General features: G+C 37.0%; 1 protein-coding gene across 2 annotated transcripts in view; it reads left to right on the top strand.

Moving 5' to 3' along the window:
- Positions 1 to 23247, top strand: part of ATP11A (ATPase phospholipid transporting 11A) — a 119941-nt gene that overhangs the window by 36085 nt on the left and 60609 nt on the right. For both annotated transcript variants that reach the window (XM_041472296.1, XM_041472298.1), the window contains exon 2: positions 22483 to 22605. In XM_041472296.1, the coding sequence (XP_041328230.1) occupies positions 22483 to 22605 (123 nt within the window). The remainder of the gene's footprint in view (positions 1 to 22482; positions 22606 to 23247) is intronic.

Raw genomic sequence — 23247 nt, 5'->3', positions numbered from 1 at the left:
AAAGCCAGCATAGTCCCATAACAAAGCATTTTTATTTTGTTTCTGTCAACATAGAGTGAAGGGGTAGAAACTTTTTTAGTTTTCAAAATGGAGCAATCTCGAGGAAATACTGTATACACAATAAAATAGCAGTGCATCTTGAAATGGGACAGTCTTGTGCCTTTTGGACTAATAAGGCAAGCTACAGTGTTGTGAGTGAAGGATGAAAGGGCATGGGATGGTAGCAAAGCTTCTCAGAAAGAACACTGATTTTTCTATAGCATTATTGCACATACATGAAAGTCAGTTGCTACAGGGTAAAAATTGTTGGTTATGGGCCATGTCTTCTTTACTGCTTCAGAGTTGGTAGTTTAACTGTTGAGGGAGGGAGGAAGGAATTTATTCATGTATATAGCAGGAAAAATCTGAGATGGAGAGTGCTTTTTATCAGTATGGGTAGGGTTAGGCACATTGAGAGAATCTTACAGGTTTTTTTATTATTATTTTTTGCTTGTTTATGCCATGTTTAAATGAAGATTGTTACAGTTAGGAATAACCACGTGTTATGTAGAGAGAAGTGATGATGGAGGGAAGTTTATGTTGTGATTGTTTATTTTATGTAAGTAAATTGAGATGTGTAAGATTTCTGAAGGCCTTAAATACCTGACTTCAGGAGTGAAGTAGTTTTGCTGGTTGGTATGTGTCTGACATAAAAGAAAGGTTTTGGTGTTGATAAAGTGGTTGTCAAGTCACTGTTTATCCTAAAATTACTTTTTGTCTGTTTAGCTTATTAACTTAGATGTGGTACAAAAAATATCAATTAAATGGCTTGTTATGCCTTTGGTGATGTGCAGTGGAAAGTGTCCTATGCAGATTTCATTTGTGGAAATGGTGCTAGATAGGTAAGTTATTCTGATGCCTTCTGGTCCAGGGAGGAATAAGGATGAATATTGTGTCATTGACTGGCTTATCAATTAAATGGCTTGAAGAACAGTAATTTTCAGTGAAGAACAGTATCAGATTTAATTTTGTCTAGTAGTACATAGATTCCTAGTAGAAGTCAGAAATGATGCTCATAAGTGGAAGGCAAACATTTGTTCTCTGCTTGAGGCTTTTTGTGCCTTGGGCTTCTTTGTGTTGTTGCTCTTTTCCAGCTTATAGGAACAAGCTAAATGCAAGGACTTAGGAAAGCATGACCTAACAATGCCCTTCCCCTATGTGAGGCAGGTCTTTATTCTCAATGGATTATGAAGATTACCCACATTTTGTCAACTTCAAATATGTTTGTTATGCCTAATGTGTTCAGAACCTTCAAAGCTTTACGTAGAAATAGACACATTGAGCAGACCAGATTTACCAGGCAGCGTAAAACATAGTTTAACGAAATCCATCACTTTTCTAAATTTACAAGGTTAGCAGTGTTTTTGTAGAAATCTGTGACCAGATGACCTTTCCCCCTTTGCCTTTTTCTGATGGATTGCTGTTTATGCTTGAAAGTTAGATGTTGAAGGTCTTGTGACCTTGGAAATTGATCTACTTGAATTCTCTAGAGCCTGAGCTCGGAAACCTTTAGATCCTGAGGTTTACTTGCTCAGCATGTATGGTTCTTTTCCTGGTTTGACTTTTCGTTTCTCTTCAGTTGATTGTTTGGTTTTATATTGAAGGAAGCATTTGTAATAGGCTGAGCTGAACAAGTTATTTTTTTTGTTTTAAATGCCAGAAACTGACGTGCAGTGTTGGTTCTTGGCTCTGTCTGGGAGTGGGAGAAACACAGGAAAGATCACTTCAGCAGATCTAAGTGATGATGAAATTGGTGATTTTTTCCCCAGGATTAAAACAAGGTACCATGTGTTTGCCACTCTCACAGTAATTACTAAAGCTTGGAATTTATGCTTAAATGATTGTAGAAAACACCTTTAAGGAATTACTTTGTGTATTGGTGTAATTTTGAGCAAATTGAAATACTTACAGTGCTTTTTTTTATGCTGTTCCATTTTTCTGAAAGGGAAAAGCAGCAACAGCTTGTGTGTGAAAGCACCTTTGTTACTGTACTTGGCCCACAAGACACAGTGCTGACCTGTAATCCTGGTATTATCGGTATTGAATGTCACTCTAGGGATGTTTAAAGAAAAAGCTGAACATTTTTAGAGAGCTAGAACAAAGCAAATGTCTGAAGAGGATGCAAGTTTTAAAATGTTGCAAAATAGACATCTCATAATTGATTTTTCAATTTTGGGTCTTGGAAAAGTAGTAATAATCTTCTTAAAACAGCCTCACATAACTTTGATTTGATCTTATTGGCATCACTGGAAGTAATTGTTGTAATTAGAGCTGTGATCTGCTCTCTTATTGACCTACAGGAGAATGGGGAAAAAAATAAAGTAGTAGATTTGATGTGTATTGGCTTATTACTTGCTGTAACTTGAAGGAAAAGTGTGGACCTTCTCATTTATTTATTCATTCCAAGGAATTTCCAAGGTGATTTCTTTTCTTAGCCTAGCCTTGTTCTGTAACCTAGAGAATTTTTGAACTAAGATGATAGGACAATCCAATACATTACATCATTTGACTGAATTTAATGTGAGCTCCCTGGAGTGGAACTTCTTAAATCAATAACATTAGAGCCACTCATTTTTAAAGGAAATGGCACGAACCAATAATGACAAGCTAGCAATAAAAGAGGAATAGCCTTTTTGGAGGCATTTCAAAAGAAAAGTGTGTTCTTAGATCTTCTGATGTGTGATCATTTCAGAGACACCGGAACTACTTAGCTAATGTTGAAGAGAACAAATCGGAAAGCTGGACATACGTTGGCTCTGTATAAAATGGGAGAGATACAGGATTATTTGCAATATGATCAAAGATGCTATCCACAGTTAGATGCATAGTACTTTAAAGTAACACACAATCCAGACCCCCTTCAAGCCTTAATTGAGGTAGTTCTTACCTTGTGGAAATTTGTGTACCAGTACAAAAACCAAAGTTGAAGAGTAGTGTAAAGAAGTTTTAAATGGCCATGAGTATAGGTTAAATGTATTGCTTTAAAAATGGAAACCAAATTGAACAGTTGTCAGTTAAATTAACTGTGATTCTTCTTAAAGGAAAGGACTTTCCAAGTATAGTAGTTGCTGATCTTTCCCCAGTTTTACAATAGAAAATAAAAAATGGTTAAATCAGTGCAACAGCTAGTGTTGGATTTGTCTTTTTCAGGTGCTGCCAAGGGGCTGCATTGTTTCCTGTTCTCTTTTACAGTACTGATAGTTGAACTGATTCAGTGGTGTGAACTGATCCACAGTATTAAAAAAGCTTGGAACTGAAAACACTGATAGATTAGGAGGTTAAGAAGGTAGCAGTAAGGGACTAGGTTGTGTTTTGTCTATCTTGTGTAACTCCGTATAAACTCAGTTTTAACATAATACATATTTCAGAGCAAATATGGTTCCAGAGATGAAGTCATACCAAGAGTTAGATATGGGAAAATACCTGTGTTCAGAAGATCAGAATAGCAGGAGAAGATACTTCTGTCTCTTTCAGCAGCAGGAGGTTGTTGTGACAATCATTCTACAAGACTGCATCCCAAGTGCAAATCAATATTTTTTTTGTACAGGTTGTCTCACTGGGATTTTTTTGTGCTTCACTAGACGAGATGTTCTCAGGTAGATGACTTCCCTATCCCCATGTCTATAAATTTGAAGTTCATTTTCTTCAGTGCTATATTTTTTTTAGAAATTGTTTGTCTGCTTTCGCAGCATCTTATGGATATGTGGTGAAGAAGCTTTCTTAGCTGATACTAATCTTAATCTTATGAGGTATGGAATAAGCAGCTTGATTTGTGTTGCTCAACCCTTCTGGTGGTGATGGCATTACCATGTGGCCATAAGCTACAGAAAGGCCACTAAGGTGGCTCTACTGTCACAGGGGGAATTTTGTGTGCCAGCAGTTTTGTACTGAAGATGCAGTTTTTCCATGTCTTTTTCTCCCCGAGAAAGACTTTATGAAATGAATGTGCCTGTACACTGGCATCTGTCACATGTTTGAGGCAATGGTGACTAAGTTTCTCCTGCGCTTGGGGCTGCCAGACAAGGATGAGATCCTCCTTAAGTGGGGTCAAGGCCAGGGTTTCAGCAGACTCTGCCAAGGCATGGCATTCTGACACTGTAAAGCAGTGGCCACTGTGGTGGCCCCGGGGTCTGGAGACTTCACTGGTGCTCCACTTTGTCAGGCCAGGTTTTAGGAGCTCTGCTAAACGTGGTGGCAGCCGTGTGGGTACGGCAGGGTTTGGTTTTGCTAGATTTTCAAAATCAGTTGTTTGAAAAAAATGTTTAACATAAGGAAACTGAGTATCATATGAATCAAATTCCTTCAACCACATGCATACACTTCAAAAACTCTTCTGTCAGTGGAACGTGAATGCTTAGAGTGTGTGGGTGGTCCCTTGTGAGGTTGGCCTGCTCGGCCTTGCAGCGGGGGCTCTGCAGCCATACCAGCTTTACCTGCGAGCGCCTCTGGTGTTCCGGGAGAGCCTGCCCTCTCTCAGGTGCTGCCGCCTCTGGGGACCCTCCTGTGTGGGCCTGCAGTGACCGGGGCCCTGCCCTGTGTTTCCAGCCCAGCTCTGCCTTCCTTCTGGTGCTCCCACCATGGCTCTCAGGGACAGGGCCTTGCGGAGGGCCCTGAGGGGCCGGCCCGGCTCTGCCATGGTGGCGAGTGTCCCATTTCCTGCCCCGTGCCTGGAGCTTCATCCCCAGGTGGGTTCGTCCTGTTGCCCGGCCTCCTTTGGCCAGTGCCTTAGTGTGTTACTTGTTTTCCACTCCTTTGGCCTGTACGGACTTCCTCCATGCTCCTTCTCTTTTTTAAATCTTTCTTTTTTTAACAGCTCCTGCCATCTAGAATTACTTTCATTTTATGTTGTAAGTACAAAAGAGCATTATGGAGTCCAGTATCTTCACAAATCACAGAGGTTTTGCCCCCTATTAAGTAAGTCTAACACTGGCTATTCACCTCTTTTACCAGACAGTCTTCAGTTGAATTTGCTAAACAAATCCCATTGTGAATAAGTAAGAAGGAAATACCTACACTTCGTATTTCTTGGAGGGCTTGCAAGGGTCATGGTGTGGCCTTTCATGTCCCTTCCTCTCTAGGATCTACCTGAGGTACATCAAGCTTGTACCTCTTAAGACATCAAGACAAAATCATGTTTTTTTCATGAGTATCCCTAACTATTGAATATTTGCTAAATCTAATGTTGAATTAAGCTTTACCATATTTAGAAATGCCTAGACTTCCACAGTGAAGACATCAATGAGGATGTTGATACTGAGGTGAGGGATTAAAAGGGAAACAAAGTTGAAACCAAACATTTAAGAGGTAGAATTTGGTTGAGTTTTACCTATATGTAGCTATGATATTATGAAAAATCCTCTGCTGGGATTTTTCCTCTCCTGAGAAGCTGAGGAGCCTCAGGAGAGAAATGTAAACAATTACTATTTGCTGTTGTAGAATGCAACAGGTGCATCTGTGATTGGTCTATGTAGATTGTTTTCTATTGATAACTAATCACAGCCACCTGTGCTAAGGCTGTGAGCAGTTACAAGATTTTGTTATTTTGTTCTATTCTTGTTGTAGCTTTCTAATCTCTCTGTTCTTTTAGTATAGTTTTAATGTAGTATTTTAATATAATATTTAACATAATAAATCAGCCTTCTGAAATGAAGTCAAGCCTCGTCCCTCAACACGTGGAGAGTTCGCCGCAACACCTATAAGGTTTCCAGCTCACATCACATTTAAGGAAAATCCTTTTGCAGGTGCCCAGTTTCATATCTGTGCAGATGTATAAACAAAGCACAAAAAGATGTATAAATGGTATTTTACTTACTGCAAAAAAGTATGTAAAATTAAAATGGAAACATTGGGAGTAGGCAGATTACTGTACACCACTAAGAAAAAAACCAGTATGCTATTTCTTCCTTGTTCTGGTATCTACATGGTAAGAAATCTGGCTTGTTATTGCTCTCTCTCCAACACTGAAACAAAGACAGTGTCCAAGAATTGCCTTATACTGATTAAATTGAGAGAAGCATAGAAATGAGTACTTCATGCCATAGAACCATAGACTACTGAAGCAATGCACATTCCATATAATGGATAACCAAAAGCAAGTTGCTTCACAGTGTTCACACTAGTAAAGTTCATATGCTGTCTCTAAATCTAGATCTGAGTAATTTTTAGACATGTTCTGTGTTACTGTTTTATGAGATTTAGATACTTTAAGAGTTAAAAGCCAACTTTCAAAGTATTTGTTCTCTTAACTCCGAAGAGTGAATTTGAATATAATTGTTACTGGGTATTAAATCTGATTTTCACTCTCGTGACCAGTGACAGGACGCAAGCAAACAGTATGAAGCTGAGTCCTGGGAGGTTTAGGTTGGATATCAGGAAAGGGTTTTTTAGCCAGAACATGGTTGGGCACTGTAACAGGCTCCCCAGGGAGGTGTTGACAACATCAAGCCTGACAGAGTTCAGGGAGTGTTGGGACAATGCTCTCAGGCACAGGATGTGATTCTTGGGGTCACCTGACCAGGGCCAGGAGTTGGACTCCATCCTGATGGGTCCTTTCCAACTCAGCACATTCAATGATTCTGCGATTCTGCTACTGTTAAAGTATGGAGACCTTTAAAATGATCAGCTGCATATAGCAACAAGGAGAGGGAGAATTACTTGCTTAAGCATTAATTGGAAGGGATAGGTATTTGTTAGATGATGGGGGTTTTCCAGCAGAAGTTGCTTTGTGACACATTGTACCTCCCATCTCCATGGTCTAGCTCACTTCTCTTTGCACACACACAGAGAAAGCACTTTCTAAAATTTGTCATGTTTCAGTTCCCTGAGCAAATGCAGAAGAGCTCTCTGAGAGTGTGATACTTTAGTTTTTTTGGGGTATTTTGTTTGTTTTTTTGGGGTTTTTTTTGCAATAAGGCAAAGTAGAAAACATGATTGTAACCTCTGTGCTCTCAGTAGAGCTGAAGCAAGCAGCTTCATCAGCTGGACACAACACTGTTGTAGAGACATTGTATTTTTTTTTGCTGGTCGTGAATGAAACAATAGTTATTCCCCAAGTACCAAAGTCAAGGTTTTCTAAACCAGCTAATTTGGATACTGAATTTACAGACGTGTAGCAAAGTGCCTTGTAAAATAATTACTACTAAGGAAATATAAGCAGCTTACAAAGAACATTACCACAGTTCTTACAGGGACGCTAGATCATTGTAACTTTTATGCTTGTGAGTTAGCACAAACTTTCTTTTCACAATAGCTTCATTGGAATAAGTAAAAACATACAATTTATTGTTTTGTTTTTCCTCCCCATTAACAGTGCAAAGTTAGCGTTACAAGGACACACTTTTGGTTTTATGTAGAGCTGAGGCATCATTTTATGGTCTTTTTTTAATGGAGTATACAGGAGAGATGATATAGGTTCTAATACAAATGATTTAACATATATACTCAGGTTTTATAGTACTTGCTTTGTTTTCACTCAAGATTTCAACTAATATATACAAAAAATTGTGGTGTTTTTGGCTGTTTGTACCTTTGAAATAAAGCTTAGTACTATGAGTCAAGAGAGGATGCTATGAATGTGTGTAGTGTGTGTGCAAATGAAATCTGAATTTGTCTCCAGTAAGTATTTTTATAGTATATTAAGATTATTTGGAGGTGTAGTTTTCTGATAGGACTTGTTTGTAGGACTTCAACTCTCTTCATTTGAAAGGATTTATGTTAAGTGCAAATACATTTCAGCACAGCTTCTATACTATCATTTTACTCTTTCTGTAAATGTAAAAATTTACCCAAATTGCAAATGTAACCATTATCTGTTTAATAGCTCCCTGCTGCTGTCCTCACAAAAGCATCTGGAGGTTTTATTTCTAGAAGTATGCAGTCAAATTCGGTTTTCTTCCTTTTGTAATGTTATATCTTCACTGAAAAAAGAAACCCCAAACAAAAAACAACAAAACAAACAACAAAACCCCCCCCCCATTTAAACCCCAGTGTCCTTGACTATTTGAATATTGTCCATAATATATCTCCTTAAAAGTTATAAACTTTCTTAACAATAGCAGATTTAACTCACTTGTGATGAATTTGATGCATAATATCCTTACTCCTTGCATGTGCCAGAACTTGTCAAACTGGTGTGAATGTTACTTTCCTTCTAATGGTGGGTCCCGTGCCATTTCCACCTCACAGTGCCCCACTGAGGAGAGATTGTGGCTCAGCTGAAGTAAAACATTCCAGCTGCCACCGGATAGCCTCTTGCATAAGCACATAATCAACTTACATTAAGAAACAAAGTAAGTCATTATCTCCTCTTATCAGAACACTTGCTCCATTTGAATTCAATGTACAGTGTATAATTGACCTCTTAGGAGCCATGTGTACTAGAAAAAAAATCTAGCAGATTAACTGGTAGACTCATAACCTTGCTCTGCACTAGACCTACAGTAGCTATTTGCTTCCAGGGGTGTTCTTGTTGGATATGATAACTGATATGGCTGCTGTGGCAAGGCCTCAGATGCAGTCATATTCTAAAAATAAAATAAATGTGAAAATATTTTCTGCTTTCCTTGATTTTAGCTGCTTATTTATAAGAAAAAATGTTGAGTTTTCTTTTCTGTTTGTACTGTGTCTCCTGCGATGATTCAAGTTGCGGTCTATGCCTGGTATTCCCTCTGTCTTTATTAAATGTAGTTGTATTTTATTTCTAAGGAATTGTCTAATAGCATGCTTCCTAAAACCAAGAAAGGTTAATTGTTTCTAGATGGCAAAAGTAAATTACTTTCCCCTCCTGAAACTCTCTTACGGATTGTTTCCTCTTTTATTTAGAAGAGGGGAAAAAAAAGGAAAGTATTAGGAAGTGGGCAGAAATAAATCTTGTAAGACATTGTACTACCAACCAGGGCACTGCCAAGGATTACTTATCTCATTTGCAGTAATACTCCTTGGGCTATCACCTGAAGTTTTATTTTTGGCACTATCCTTTTGGTATCTTGCCCCGTTGTTGTTGCCTACGGGACAGCTGTATCCTGTAGGATACACGTCCTGAAGAGTGCCCCATGTCAGCAAAACACATTTGGAAATGTGGATTTTACAAAACTGGTCATGTGCTCTTCTGCAGAAATCAAACCTGCCTCATGCATTAACAGTGTGTATTTATGTCCATGGGTGAAGTAGGATTTCTAGAATCTTGTTATTTTACTGCATTTTGAGGGGAACAAGGAAGTTAGTCTAGAGCAAGGATTTCTGATTTGATTTAGGGATTGCCTTTGGCTTTCAGCATTTTCAAAGGTTTAAGATAAAGAATTACCTAATAGAATAAATATCATGAATGGTTAGACTTTTGTTTACAAAAAGCAGACTGAAACAGACTTTTGTTTACAAAAACAAATTGAAATTGGCCAGGTAATCAATGACCTCATGTTAGCTGGTTTGGACAGAGCATAGTATTTCCTCTCCTAAAATCACTGAATTTTAGGCATTTGTCTTTCAGTTTGTGCAACCAGTTGATACCTGGAAGTTATTTGATCTAAACATCTGCTCAGCATATGGGCAATTTTATAGTTCATTGAACTTTGAAGTCAGTCAAATCTGATTCACACTTCCTTATTTGTAGATAGTATCAAATGATTACAAAGTACAGATCTGCTGTGCACTTTTGAAGGAAGCCCTATTTGGAATATATGTTCCAGTATGATAACAGTATTGGATATTCACTTTATATTTTATTCTTACTTCCTCCATACAAATGTAAAAAAAGCCAACACAGCACGACAAGCTAGTTCAATAATCCCCATTCCTTTTCCTAGTCCAATTTTGCAGCAACTGAGAATTTTCAATTTGGGACTTCTTTCACTTGCACCGATTACAGGAATTTCTAGTCCAGCAGGAAAAGACACATGAGGGGGCACGTTGTTTTCTGGGAATTAAGCATAAAAACTGAAACTTTAGAAGAACATTTGTCTATTGGACTGTTTTCAAAAAGAGCACTAGGGAAAATCTATTAAAAATATTTTCTTTGCTGTTGTGGTACCTCCATTTCTTAAGTATGTGTATTCATTTGAAACAAAAATAATTGTTAGCAAATGTGCTTTTTATGATTATTTAGCTATTTCACTTTGCAGGTTCTGCCTGTCATACACAGCAGATTAAAATAGATAATCCTGATGATTTTGGTTCAGTACTTTTTTGATACTTGTTCAGTTGAAGTAATCTCTCAGGTGTTATTCTTCTACTGTAAAGGTGAATTGTTAATTTCTTGGTTTTTTTTCCTAAGATAATCTGTCATACTGGCTATCCAGAAGCTGGGTATATTCAGCTTGGTTTCTGAAGGAGCTGTAGAGCCTGTGATGCCCTTCAATATTCGTATGCTTTTTTAAATTTACTAAATAAAGGTATTTCCTGCCAGCATGTACTGGGAGCTTATTATTCCCAAAATTTGGGGTACAGAGACTCCTCTTATTGAGGAGAAAATGTGATTAGTTTTTTTTTCTTGCGTTTTTTCCTTTGCTTATCATTGTAAAGGGAAAGAATGGCAGATCAGCCTTTGAAGTGTGAGACATTTCTTCAGAAGATTATTAAAGACGTGATTTGATGTTGTGGAGTATGTTTGTCTTGGGGGTAAAATATGGAGATTTTTCTTAGATTCTAGGGTCCTGAGAGAGTTTTATGGCAGAAAGCAACTATCCCATCACAAGTTGTTTTTAGGGGATGATGTATAGTAACTACTTGCCTTCATCCCTCCCCACATCCAAGAAGTCACAGCAGTAAATCAAAGTCTAAAAGTCAGTGACTTCTCTTATGTTTTTATGTATGCTTTTGCTGCTGCATAGAAACCAGCAGCATCAAAAGGTTGTTAAGCCTCTTCTCTGTATCACTGAATGACAGACATGTGGAGGTTGAGATTACACTTATCATCTCATCCCAGACAAACCTGCATAACCTCCTTTGCCTTTATTATCACAATCATTGCAAGTCAGAATATATTAATCTCAACCTACAGTACAGTTCTAGACTTGATAGAAAAATCTTTCTTTAAAAATACCTTCCCTTTTCTGCATGAAGGACACAGAACAGTTTTGATATATTGAAGTGCAGTGTGGACATTTTGTCTTCCACATATAAATAAAGGGAGGTGTATGGATCACAGAAAGCTTAAAATAACATCCCCCATATTGTATAATTATACTAATACAAGTCTTTTAGTAACATTTTAAAGTGGGAAGTAGCTACAGTTCTGCTAAAATAAAACAATTTGAACCATCTTGCTTCTGACCAAGAGATGGTCTTTCATACTGTGTTTAGTATACTGGAGCTTGACTTAGATATGTTGGGTGTACTGTGTTGGCATTACTTTGAGCTCTCTGGTTATTATTAATGCTTTTATTAGTAGTATTTTAAAGTATGAAATGTTTACTCAGGGTGGCTGTTCATTGTAGATTAACTTGTAGTACCATACAGATGACTGACTATATGTTGAGAAAGTGTTTTGTTTAAATGTTCCTCACCTTCGCTGTATCACAAATTTCCTCAGAGTTATTAATGACATCCTGGTTTAAAATTCACCCTATTTCCGCTGAACTGTTTAAGATGATAAAAACTGAAAATCTGTCCTGGAGTTCTGGTGTCCTGCTTGTTGGGGAATTAGTTAGATAATGGAGTTTCTCTGACTTCAAGTTCCCAAAGGTTTTAGTTATAAACCCTTATTTTCACTGTTTTAAATGCTAAATATGCACTATTTTGATTTGTTGAGTTTGTGATTTAATTACTTGTGTAACAGATATTCTGGACTTTCTAGATTTTTTTTTTTTTTTTTGCTAGGAATTGGCAACTAGCTTCTAACTAAGCAGTCAGTATTGTAATGAATTTTTTTGAATGTTATATATATATCTTATTCTGTGTGACTATATATGACAAAGGAAATAGCTCTAATGTAAAATAATTCTTTTGTATGAATATCTAACTTCTAAAACACAGCTAATAGCAAATACTAATAAAGGTTTTTTTGTAAATATTTGGCTGATTACTGTAGAAGTTCTTGAAGTCTTTTGATGTTTGTAAAAGTAGAGTTGTGAAATATTTATTGTACTTCAGATTGTTCAGTTGCAAGTCTTTAAATCTGTTCTTTGAGAATAAAAGTAAATATTAAAAAGCTCACTGCAAAAAAAGAGTTGTAATGTTTAATCTTAATGGAATTCGCATTCCTTAAGTGCAGTGAAAACAAAAGGTGTTCTAAAATCTTGTGGTTATTGGTGTCATAAACTTCTTACGCATCATAAGTAGGTTTACTCATACTCCTGATGTGAACACTCAAAGCTACTGAATGTCCTTTATGTCATTTTATAAGTTTAAAATTCTTGTCTTTCATCAATGTAGACTTTATCTGAAGTCAGATTTATGATCCTGATGCCTGCTAATTTTGGAAAATTTAAAATATCTTCACTATTACGCGTGAGGATTGAATGTGGCATTTCATCAGTAACACCTATGTGTTAGTAGATAAAACTGTACAATAGAGTTTGTGACCTCTTATCTGAATCAACATATGGCTTTTTCCCCTAGAGTATTTCAACATGTGGCCTTGCTTTGCAATATACTTGAAGAAGTAACAGCTTAAAATTTTATATTTCTTGAATGTTTCAGAACTGTACTTGAATACTATTGTACATGTAAGAGTCAGAAGTACATTGAAAGTATTTGAAATAGCTCCAAATAAATGTTTCATTAACCTTTTAGCCATCTGTAATTAGGGTCCTTCCTTCTATCAAAGCGTCTGTGTGTTCACCAAGCTGAATTTGCATGACATCGTATTTGGTGCTGATGTGCAACAAAAAGCATGGAGATGAAGGAAAATGCTAGTTAGCTTCTAGTGCTACATAATTAGTCCCATTATTCTGAACAGCCAAATTATTTTTGAACTACAAGTTCATGATTTCTTCAAGATGAAGTATAGGTGTGCTGGGGTTATTTTGTGACTCTTCAAATAGTGCTCAAAACCAATTGAGTGTAAGAGAGAGAATTTACGTGTTACACTGCACAGGGAGTATGGGGCAAAATATAATCACTCATAATAGGAAATTTGGCTATTATTATTGTCATTTTTACTTATTCCAGACCTTCCAGGCTGTTGATAAATTTATCAGTAATGCAGGCATTTGAACTACACCTGTTTACTTTTATGGCTAGTTGTGTAGACTAATATAGTCTGGTCTTAGGGGGAGTAAATTCAAGACTAGCCTACATGAGCAAGATCTTCATTTGAAAAATTGTCAGAAAGTGACACCTGCCAGTTTTTCTGAGTATTTAGGTTTTTGCTTATATATGTGGAAAACTTAACAGGTAGCAATTCATTTAGTAGTTCAGTAGCACCCACATGGTAGTTTTTTCTTTTACAGTAAATATTTGTACTGGAGAATCACCAAAATATGTAACAAGCTTTAGGTTGCTATGGATGGAACAGTTTGTGTAATAACATTTAGATATTCTTTGGTCACTGACTTGGTGGCCTGCAAGACCAGCATTTTACAAGTTGTTGGTTTTGTGCTACTGTCTTGGTTTGAAAAGACAGGTGTCTTCTAAGGAAGGTAGGAGCCTTCCTTGAAATGGAAAATGTACATCCCTTCCCTCCAAATTATTGTAATTTTGAAATTAAAGGGCTCTCAGGCAAAGAAATGGGAATAGGAATAACAGTTCTTTACTAGGAAAATTAAAAATACAAACGCAATAGTTCAAAAAAAGAGAACAAACCGCTGACAGAGTCAGACTATGACCTGACACCCTGTGGATCTGGGTGTTGGTAGCAGTCTGATTCAATGGTGGCTGCAGCCCTCCTGCAGTGACAGATGCGCTTCTGTTGGAGCAGGGATCCTGTATAAGGGTGCAGTTTTCCTCTGAAGGCCCAGTGGTGGTGTAGATGGGCCTGGTCTTCCTCTGGGAATCCAATGGAGAAGACTGCTGCCCCTCTGGCAATCCAGTAGGAAAAGGCTGCTCTGGTGTTCCAAATCTGAGATTATATCCAGGAAGGAATGCTTGGCTCCTCCCCAGGGCATCACACAATGGGATGATGTCATTTTATCAGTCATGCAGTGACACTCAGTGGCCCATTAACAGAAGATACCGCCTGGAGGGAGGATTGGAAGAGATAAAGAAAACTGCCCAATTAACAGAAGATAGCTGCTCCATCTCTAACAGATGGCAAATAGAATACACACATATCTTACAACTCAGGACAGGTATCATAATATAATGCAAGAAGGTTGCCCCATCTTCTGTTTGCTAGATTCATAGCTTCACTAACTCTATATACACTTAGACTTCAAAATTGTTTCCATTCCTAACAGGCACTGACCATTAAGATAGTGAGTAGTTGCTACTTGGCAGTGAACGTGTTTTACAGATTTAAACGTGATGACAAGTGTTAACAATGGGGGGAGGTGTTTCCTTGACATCAAAACTACATTATATTTTTGTAGTAAAAGTAGGAATAGAGGTCTGCTGCTCAGCTGTGTGTCAATAGATCACAGAGTGCAATAGTTAACTATGCTTTTTATTTTTTCATCCATAGTTTACATGAGCAATTTAGAGACCAGGAGACATGTAGATGAGGCATTTTCACAGCCCTTGTATAAAGAAGAATGCAGAAGTCCATATATTTTAATTATCTTTGTCCTGAAATTCAGGTGGGAAACGTGACTCTTCCCCTCTTGTTTGCTAAAATCCTAGTGGAAGCTGGTGTCACTCTGATCAGTTCTGATGGTAATTTACTGTTCTAAATATAAAGAATATTTTTAGGGTACAGTCCCTTTTGAATAATCTGAAGCTCCTGTAAGAATACCATTTAGGAATAGATTTCATTGCATCTGATCTTGGAAAGTCTTGCTGATGCATACTGTCTCCATATGCATAATGTTGTTCCTAGGAGAAAATGCACAGCAGGTATTCTTGCTTGATTTTTCTTAATAATTTAGCTACTTAATTTAATAATTAACAATGTTAATTTAAAAGAAAAGAACTAGTGTGGCAAATCTGTAGGTTTGTTACTTATTTTTAAATGAATGATAGCAATCTGCTGCTTGCTTCCCTCCATCCCCCTGTCTCTTTAGAATCTGTAAATACAATTTAAAAAAAAATTCCACGTTCTGTCCTGAAAATTTGATAGCTTTAGATTCTTTTTCTTGTTGGATTACTGCCAACAGAGGATCTATTGGCAACAAAGAGTAAAAAAAGAAAATCTGCATTCTGAAGTATCTATACAACTCTCTTGAAAATATCTTTGTAGCTACTCTGAGTGACTGGCACTGCATGTAGATCTTAGTGGCCTTCAGTTGCCTTAAAAAGATGAAATTGCTCTTCTTTTACGGCTTCACTTGGCACCTAAGGAAGCTGTAAATTTCCTCCGCAAAGCTTAATTTCAGATGTTGGTCTGGAGCTACTTAGAAATAAACTTGCTTTTTAATTAATTTAAGTACTAAGGCTGTTGAATGTCCTGTGTCTTATGTGACACTTTCCCTTCTAGCTTCTCTTACCACTGCACTTTGCAGTGTAGTTTTTTTTTCTCATTTGCCTTTCTAATTGCAAGTGAGACCCTTGAAGGATTTCCATGTAGGGGCGGTCCTTGACTGCACCTGGGCAGAGGAGCAGAAGGCGCACTGTGTCCCTGTCCCACTGGCTACAAGGGGCAAAATGTGCCAAAACTAGTACTCTGACAGGAAGGAAAAGTGTAGCAAAAGCATTTTTCCTGATGCCCAGTAACTCACGTACGTCACAGATCCACTTTCTTACCATCAGTGCAGTGGTTCCATGAAACTAGATGAAGATTGTAAATTAGGATGGAATAGGAAGCTTTTATCTCTATCACTTTTATTGTTACTTTTCATGGAAATAAACAGGGAAACTAACGATTCACCCAAAGAGAAAGCACAAACATCAGAAATAGCTATACCTAACTGGCCAGTATGTCAGCAGTATTTAGAATGTAAATTGACTGCTTAGAAAAGATCTCGGTCTTCTTTGAATAACTTGAGGTGAATTTTTATGTATGTGAAACAATTATTGTAACCCTTTTTAGGTGGAACACAGATCACTGGCTTTGTCATCCAGGAGGTCAAATTATTCAACCATTCAAAGTACAGAGTATGGGGAATTCAGATAAAAAATATGTTCCAAACTGGAAATCAGAAAGGAGAATTAGACTGTCTTCAGTGTGCTGTATTGCAGTGTCCCAGTGCCAGCTCATGTGACACAACTGGAATATAGTTTTATTAGAATAGCTTCAGAAATGTTTTACTCTTAAGTATGATGCTCAAGGAGGCATTAACTGGAAAGCTAAAATAAAATTTATATTAAGGACATAGAAATGTTAGGTATTTTACAGAAACTGGAACATTTGTTGTTGTGACAATGTCTCTAACAGCTGTGAATTACGGAACTTTGCATCATTTTGTCATCATACTTTTCTATTTTCTCTTCAAAAATGTCACAAAAACTTAATTCAGCCTATTGCAATAAATCCATTCCCCCTTCTGACTGCATGCATAAGACCCTTACAGGAGGTGGAAAGAAAGATCAGAAAACCAGGATGCACCAAGTAGTAGAGACTATGGCTTGATTAGTCAACTTGTGGGCATGGCACCATTTTTTGTAGTTAAGATGTACCTGCTATTGCTTCTAATCACATCTTTTCTCTGAGAGCATAAATAAAATAATCTATTTGCAGTTAAAGGATGTTAATATCTTCTTTCTTTTCCCTCTGCATACACTTATGTCCATTATTCTGTGACTTGTAGGCAATTGATTAGAGAGAGTTTTGATTTCAAATGTTATTTCTGGCAAAAATCCTCATCCAAGAATTTAAAATTCATTTGCTGAAATGAAATAACATTCTGTGGCAACAGATCCCATTATGGGTGACCCATAGGAAATGTGTTAATTAGTCGTAGAAGTTTCTGGGAGAGAGTTGTTCTGGTTTTTTTTTTGTTTGGTTGGGTGGTTTTTTGGGGGTTTTTTGGGTGGGTTTTATTTTTTTTTTTTTTTGTGCTTGCATCTGAAGAGCTGCATTTCGGTATTCCATTAGTTATTTGATGGCATATGTCTGTGACTTGTAGGTGAATGAAGTAATTTCCTTTCTGTTTACAATGTCTCATCTTGAGGTAGTCCTTTTTTAGAATATAAAACCTGATAGGGTATTTTGCTGATAATTATATGAACTCTTTTATCTGTGCTATTCTATATTAATATGAAACATAACAACCTGAACAGTTTTCAACGTTATACTCTTCATTCTGAGCTTGGCAAATTCATATGGAGGGCTGGTATAATGCTGTGCACAAAATGTAAAGCATAAGTTCTCTCTCTGTAGATATTTGTGGGCTGGCCTATCATTTGAAATCTAACTAAGATCCTTTAACACTGATGAAAATTTCACGCTTTATCTCCACAAATACATACATGTAAGTTTTGGGTTTTTTTTTATTTTTATAGAAGTGGACTATTTAAAAGCTTAATCTATTTTATTGGTTAGCAACTTTAGGGAATGTAGATGATTTAAAAATCATTATTTCTTTAGATGGATTTTTGTTATCTGTAGATCAAATCTACCTTTAAAAGGACTGGGTTTGGAAAGATGACAAAAATCTGTACTGTGTACCATTGTTTGAGAAGGGAGATGGCTGCACCTATTCCTGCAGAATGGTGTCCAGTGTAAACGAGCAGGTACTGAGAACATTTGACAGACAAATATGAGATCATGTGATCTCATGGTTTGGTAAATACTGCATAATAAAGATGGTTTCCTTACAGTATTAGAAAGGAAAACAACTTTATTTTTCTCTTCACTTTAGTGAATTACAGCTTTGAGATATTGAAGTTGTTTCTCTTCACTGAATGAAAAATTGGAAACTGTGAGCCTTTAGTGCAGAGCTGTTGTAATGCGTGAATGTTTTTTCACACTGTGCACCATTAGTTCTTCCTGTAGATTCGGAGTGATAATGGCTTGTCAGTATCTGTTATCCTAAAACTCCAAAGTGGTTGAGCAGCTGTGTGTTCAGTGTGCAGTTTTAACAGTGGTGCTAATTGCTTAATTGACATCAAATATTCGTGATTCAGTAAAACACCAGGCTGTTAGGAAAGCCTGCCTCTGTTGGTGTAAAGTACTTCTGTGTGGAGGAAAGGAGTCACAGCCTGGGTGAACAAGGCTATAGCCGATGCTGAGAATTTGTTGCTGTCAAATCTGTGGTTAGAGTGCACTATCCCTTTTAATCAAAAATCATTTAGAAAAAAGTAGAAGAGAATACTGTTCAATGAAATGTACTTTGAGCTTGGCCAGGGCAGATTGATTGAGTTTTCAGCAGTACTTGGTGCATATTAACTTATTTGAGTAGTGTTTGTATTTATATTATTTGGAGAGAAAATAAAATATTGAAGATTGTTGCTGGTAATTATGCCTGAGTTAATAGTTCAAGTGGAGAGTCAGGAAATGTCATTCAGTGTTTCCACTGACTTCAAAATCATACATTAAATCTCTTTACTAAAAATAGGGGAAAAGACTTGGAATCTTTCAAAGTCAGTTACTTTTCCAGCAACTACCACTAGTATCTTCCTATCACCCTTTTGCTGTCACCCATTGAATACCAAGCCCCTTGCCTTTTCAGGCAATACATGTGTTTAAATTAAATCTAGATAAAAATTACCAGAGTTACATGAAGGTGAATTTCAAGCTAGTTTGTTTGCTTTTTTAAATCAGAAAAAGATAAGCTGCAGAAATACTTAAACTATTAAGATAAAATCCTGTTAACTGTTTCTATTTCTATCTCTGTGCCATAGTCTTTTGCTGGTCTTTGCTTTCATGGTTGCTGACACTGCTTGAAAGAGTAAAAGGGCTATGTAACATTTCATTGATGTGCCAATAAAACTAGGTCTCAGTACATTGAGCTTTACACTATAAATAGAAGCAGATAATGCTAAGGTATATTTATGGTTTCTTGGACATATTCTTAATGGGCTTAAGCAATGGAACTTAAAAAAAAAGAAGTTAATGCAGTTTGTTGTTCTGGCAGCAGCATCAGACTGCTTTTTTCAGTGACTCTGGTGACATTCTGTAATACCAGAACAGTAAAAGAATTGTTAGATCAGGGTGTTTGGCTTTGGAGGTTGGCATTACAGGACATTCAGTTGCTGTAGTTTGATTTCTCTATGTGGACCATGTCCTGACCTAGAGTGCTGTTTTTCTAAAAGTATCTTCTTCTGCTTCACACAAGTGAGTTGCCTTGTTGCCATATGGAGCAGTGCATGTGAGTTTGTGCATTGCAGCTCTACCTCACTGGCAAAGAGAGCCTTACTCTCCCATGCTTAGTTTTTTACACTTGTACTGTGAGTAGTTTGGGAGGTTTGAAGTTGTTGAATTAGTTTGGTAAAGTGCATTTATTTTCTATAACCTATTAACATAGTGAAAAAGAAAAAAATGTTCTGTGCTAGCAGATAGTTTAAGTTAGATATGGTTTTATACATTTGTGGTGAATTTATCAATCTGTGTTAAAGCCAGATGAAATTAAGCTAATGGAAGAGATGGTCTTTATTTTATATTGATGCTTAAAATAATGCCTTGCTTTAGGGACACATTCTAGAGTGGTTGGCTTACTTAGTGTTGACACAGTGCTCCAGGGCTATCAGACCTGTAAATACTGGCAGTAATGGCAGGAGGGTGCTGTTTAGCGCTCTATCTTCCCAGATTCATAGGAAATTTTGGAGGCCTGTTTTGACTGAGTCATGATGAAGTCTCAATGTATGCAGTGAAACTTTAAAAAGTGCTTTTTTGAGCTAAGAGCGTTGTCATGCTGTTTGGGCTGGTTCATGATAATTGTGAGATAAATTGTCAAGCTGGACCTCTGTAGAGGAAAGTAGAAGCTGAGAGGTATCTTCTTGGTTTTCAAAGTTTATGTGGCATTCCCATTAGCTGTTTAGGTAATCATCTTTGAACTTAGGCACTTCGCTTACCAGGAGTAATCTTTGTGCTGCGTTTATGTTTGGAATGTCCTTCCTAATTAAAAACTAAAAAATTGGATGCATTTTGCAGGAATATCTCCCATTCCCTTGTATTTCTAGGAGCATTAAGTGACGCAAGTGCCAGTAGATAATTTGTGTGCATTGTACACTTAGTGCACTGACAAGATAAAAAAAAGTACTGTGTACTGATAAAATGGTAAAGATACCATGTTTTGTTATTGCCATAGAAGTAAGGTGGAATATAGAAACATTGTCATGCTTTACTTCCTTCCAAAATGTTTTTGCTTGCTCAAAGAATGTTATCTGGTCTTCAGGAGTGGGTGAATGACACTTGAGTTTTTGACAAGTCCACTTGGTGGTAAGGGAGAAGTTGTCTGACTGGAAAGTCAATGCAATTTTTATAATGACCCACGTCCTAGTTTCGAGTCTGTGCTAGCTGTGGCATGGGAGAAATGTGTGTGCACTCCCACTGAGCCAGGGGCAGTTGCAGGGCTTAGCATAAGGCCCTGACTGGGCTATTGGTATGTCTTATGAGGGGCTGTCATTTTTACTTCCTTTGTAAACAGCTTCATGTAATGCATAAGTGACTCTTTCAAGTTACTGGAAGTTGAATAACACATAAGAAAGACATGGGGCTTACTTTTTGCTTTAGTTTTATGCCTAGCATTGAAATTTTGTCCTTTGATATCTTCTGAACATAATGCCTTCATTTTTCTGTCGTGTGTAAGAATCAAATAATGACTTTGGGTCCTTTGTATCTGCTTCTAGTATCTACTTCTGGGATGGCAGAAGTTGCTTTTCTTTAGTCCTTCTACTTCACTTTACATTTTGCTTGATGACTTCTACTCAGCTATTTTGTGGTTAATAGTCTGTGTCCAATAGGTTTTCTTTTTATATTTTTGATGTTCTCTCCAACCTCGAGAAAGTCATGCACATCACAGAGATAATTGTTTTATTAGCTTAACTGCTCCAAATCTGCAGAGTATTGCAAGATTTTATGTGTCTATTCCCAATAAATTATGTAGAAAGTGATCTTCAGCTGTGTTGCACTTAAGGGCAGTGGAAAAATCACAGGTGTGAACTGATGAAGAAAATGTTAGGGTGAAAGTTTTTTTAAGTTTGAGAACTAAATTTATTTTTAGACTTAATAGCGAAGTGTGTACTAGTAAAGTAAATGGACCTAACTATTTAAGACTAGCTAGAAAAGAAGAAACCATGTCTGTATGACTAAACTCTGTCAAGAACTGCACAGGAACATCCAGCTCCAAGGGGAATGATGCCTTGGCTGTGTAAAGTACCAAAGTCACACTGTTTGTTTGGGGTTACTTTGCTCGGTGTCAGTCTGACAGTTCATCTCCAGAGGCAGACCAGCACCGGTGCCCAGGAGCACTTTCAGGACGTATTTGATGTACTAAATACCATGTAGCTGTTGAGGATGCAGAAAAGAAGCTTCTCTCTAATATGCTTAATGAAAGAATGTGTAAATGCATCAGTGCAACCTAAAGCAGAGGTTTTGAGTTTAACTTATGATGTATTTAAATTACTCCAGATCTGACCATATGATAAAGTTGTTGATGCCTGGGCTTCTCCAAGTGTTAGGAAAGTGTTCTGTGCTTCAAAAATGGTTTTTATAAGGTAGGTGTGAATTAGGCTGTTGACTAAGGGATGGTCATTTTATAATTTATGTCCCCCCCAAAAAATTAACTTCTAAACTTAAAAAATCGGTTATTTTGGTTTTGTGTAAGTGCTTTCTTTACAGTGGTTTGTACTTTTTTACAGTTAATAGAATGCAGAAATAGTAATTTTGGGCAAGCTATAGGTGTGGTGGAGTTTGATGTTAATGTGAAAATTTGGCACACCTTTTTTCCTACAGCTTTCATAGAAGAGAAAGTGCTCTGAGTTGACAAACTGAGGTCTTTTCCTGGCAATCTAGGAGTCTCTAAGCTTGTTCATGTGTGGAGAAATGATTACTGCTAGTATTTCAGGAGAAGAGAGTTTCACTTTGCTGCAAATGAAATTCTTAGTTATGGCTGGCTAGTCTCAAAAATGTGAAGAATTTGTCATATATTAAAATACTTTAATTAGCACAGATTTTTATTAGTGGCGAAAAGACTAACAAACATATAAATACTTATTAAATACCTAATTTGACTGAGGTTCTTAAATCATTCACCCTTTTTTCAGTTATAAACAAAAAAAGAACAGTGATTTTTGTGGATGCTCTTTCATTGTGCTGTGGGAAAATGAAGTGCAGTTAAGGCAGAGTTTTGACATTTGACTTGGCTTTAGGTGTTTTGGTGATCTTGAGCTGATACAGAAAAGTGTGAGGGGCCATGTGCTGCGGGCTGTGTGTGTGTTGTTGGTCAGGCATGTGATTAGTTAATTCAGTGTGTGACTCATGTTACTGCAGAAATACTGAGTGAATTGACACAGTAACTCTTTTTTCTCCCATAGTGTGCTGGAGAAGAGAATTGGGTGGACAGTCGGACTATTTATGTTGGGCATCGTGAGCCACCTCCAGGCGCTGAAGCATACATTCCACAGAGATTTCCAGATAATAGAATAGTCTCATCAAAGGTACCAATATTTTCTTTCATTCATTTAGATAAATCAGCTGAAGTTATTCTTTGTTTGTTTTTTTCAAGATTTTTCCTAGGCTTCCTGTATATTTTTCCTTTCCATAACCAGTAAAGGTAAAATGAAGATGTCTCAGATTACTTCTGGATAAACTAGTTGCTAATTTGTCTCTAAAATGAATAGAAATAGAATAATTTCTCCCATGTTTACTGTAGTACATAGTATAGTACAGTCTTTGAGTAATAATGAGCTTTTCAACAAAGAAAAAACCAATTTTGATTTGAGGCAATCCTGGAGTAAATAAAATCTTCCTAAAGAAGGACTGCATCCTTTGTACTCAAAAGCAATACCTCAAAGTAGTAGAAATAATTTAATTTGTTAAGCACTTAGATTCATCAAACTCTCTCTACCCTAAGTATCATTCCCTTCAAAAGCTTCTACTGTTCCTGTGGGATTTTGTCAACAGTCTTCGTTATTCACATGTAAATACATCATACTTAAAGTCTTGGTAGTGTAATACATTTGTGCTGTTCAGAAATCTTCTAGTTGTCCCTTAGCTCAATCAGTAAGTTTTAACTTCAAAAGCTCCAGCAGCTTTTTGTGAGCAGTTGGGATGTTGGTACTTCCCAGCTGGCTTCCTTT

Source organism: Pyrgilauda ruficollis, unplaced genomic scaffold (genome assembly GCF_017590135.1).
Source record: "Pyrgilauda ruficollis isolate IOZ18807 unplaced genomic scaffold, ASM1759013v1 scaffold29, whole genome shotgun sequence".
Lineage (NCBI taxonomy): Eukaryota > Metazoa > Chordata > Aves > Passeriformes > Passeridae > Pyrgilauda > Pyrgilauda ruficollis.
Note: the sequence above shows the minus strand (reverse complement) of the source record. Positions and strands in the feature narration are given on the sequence as shown.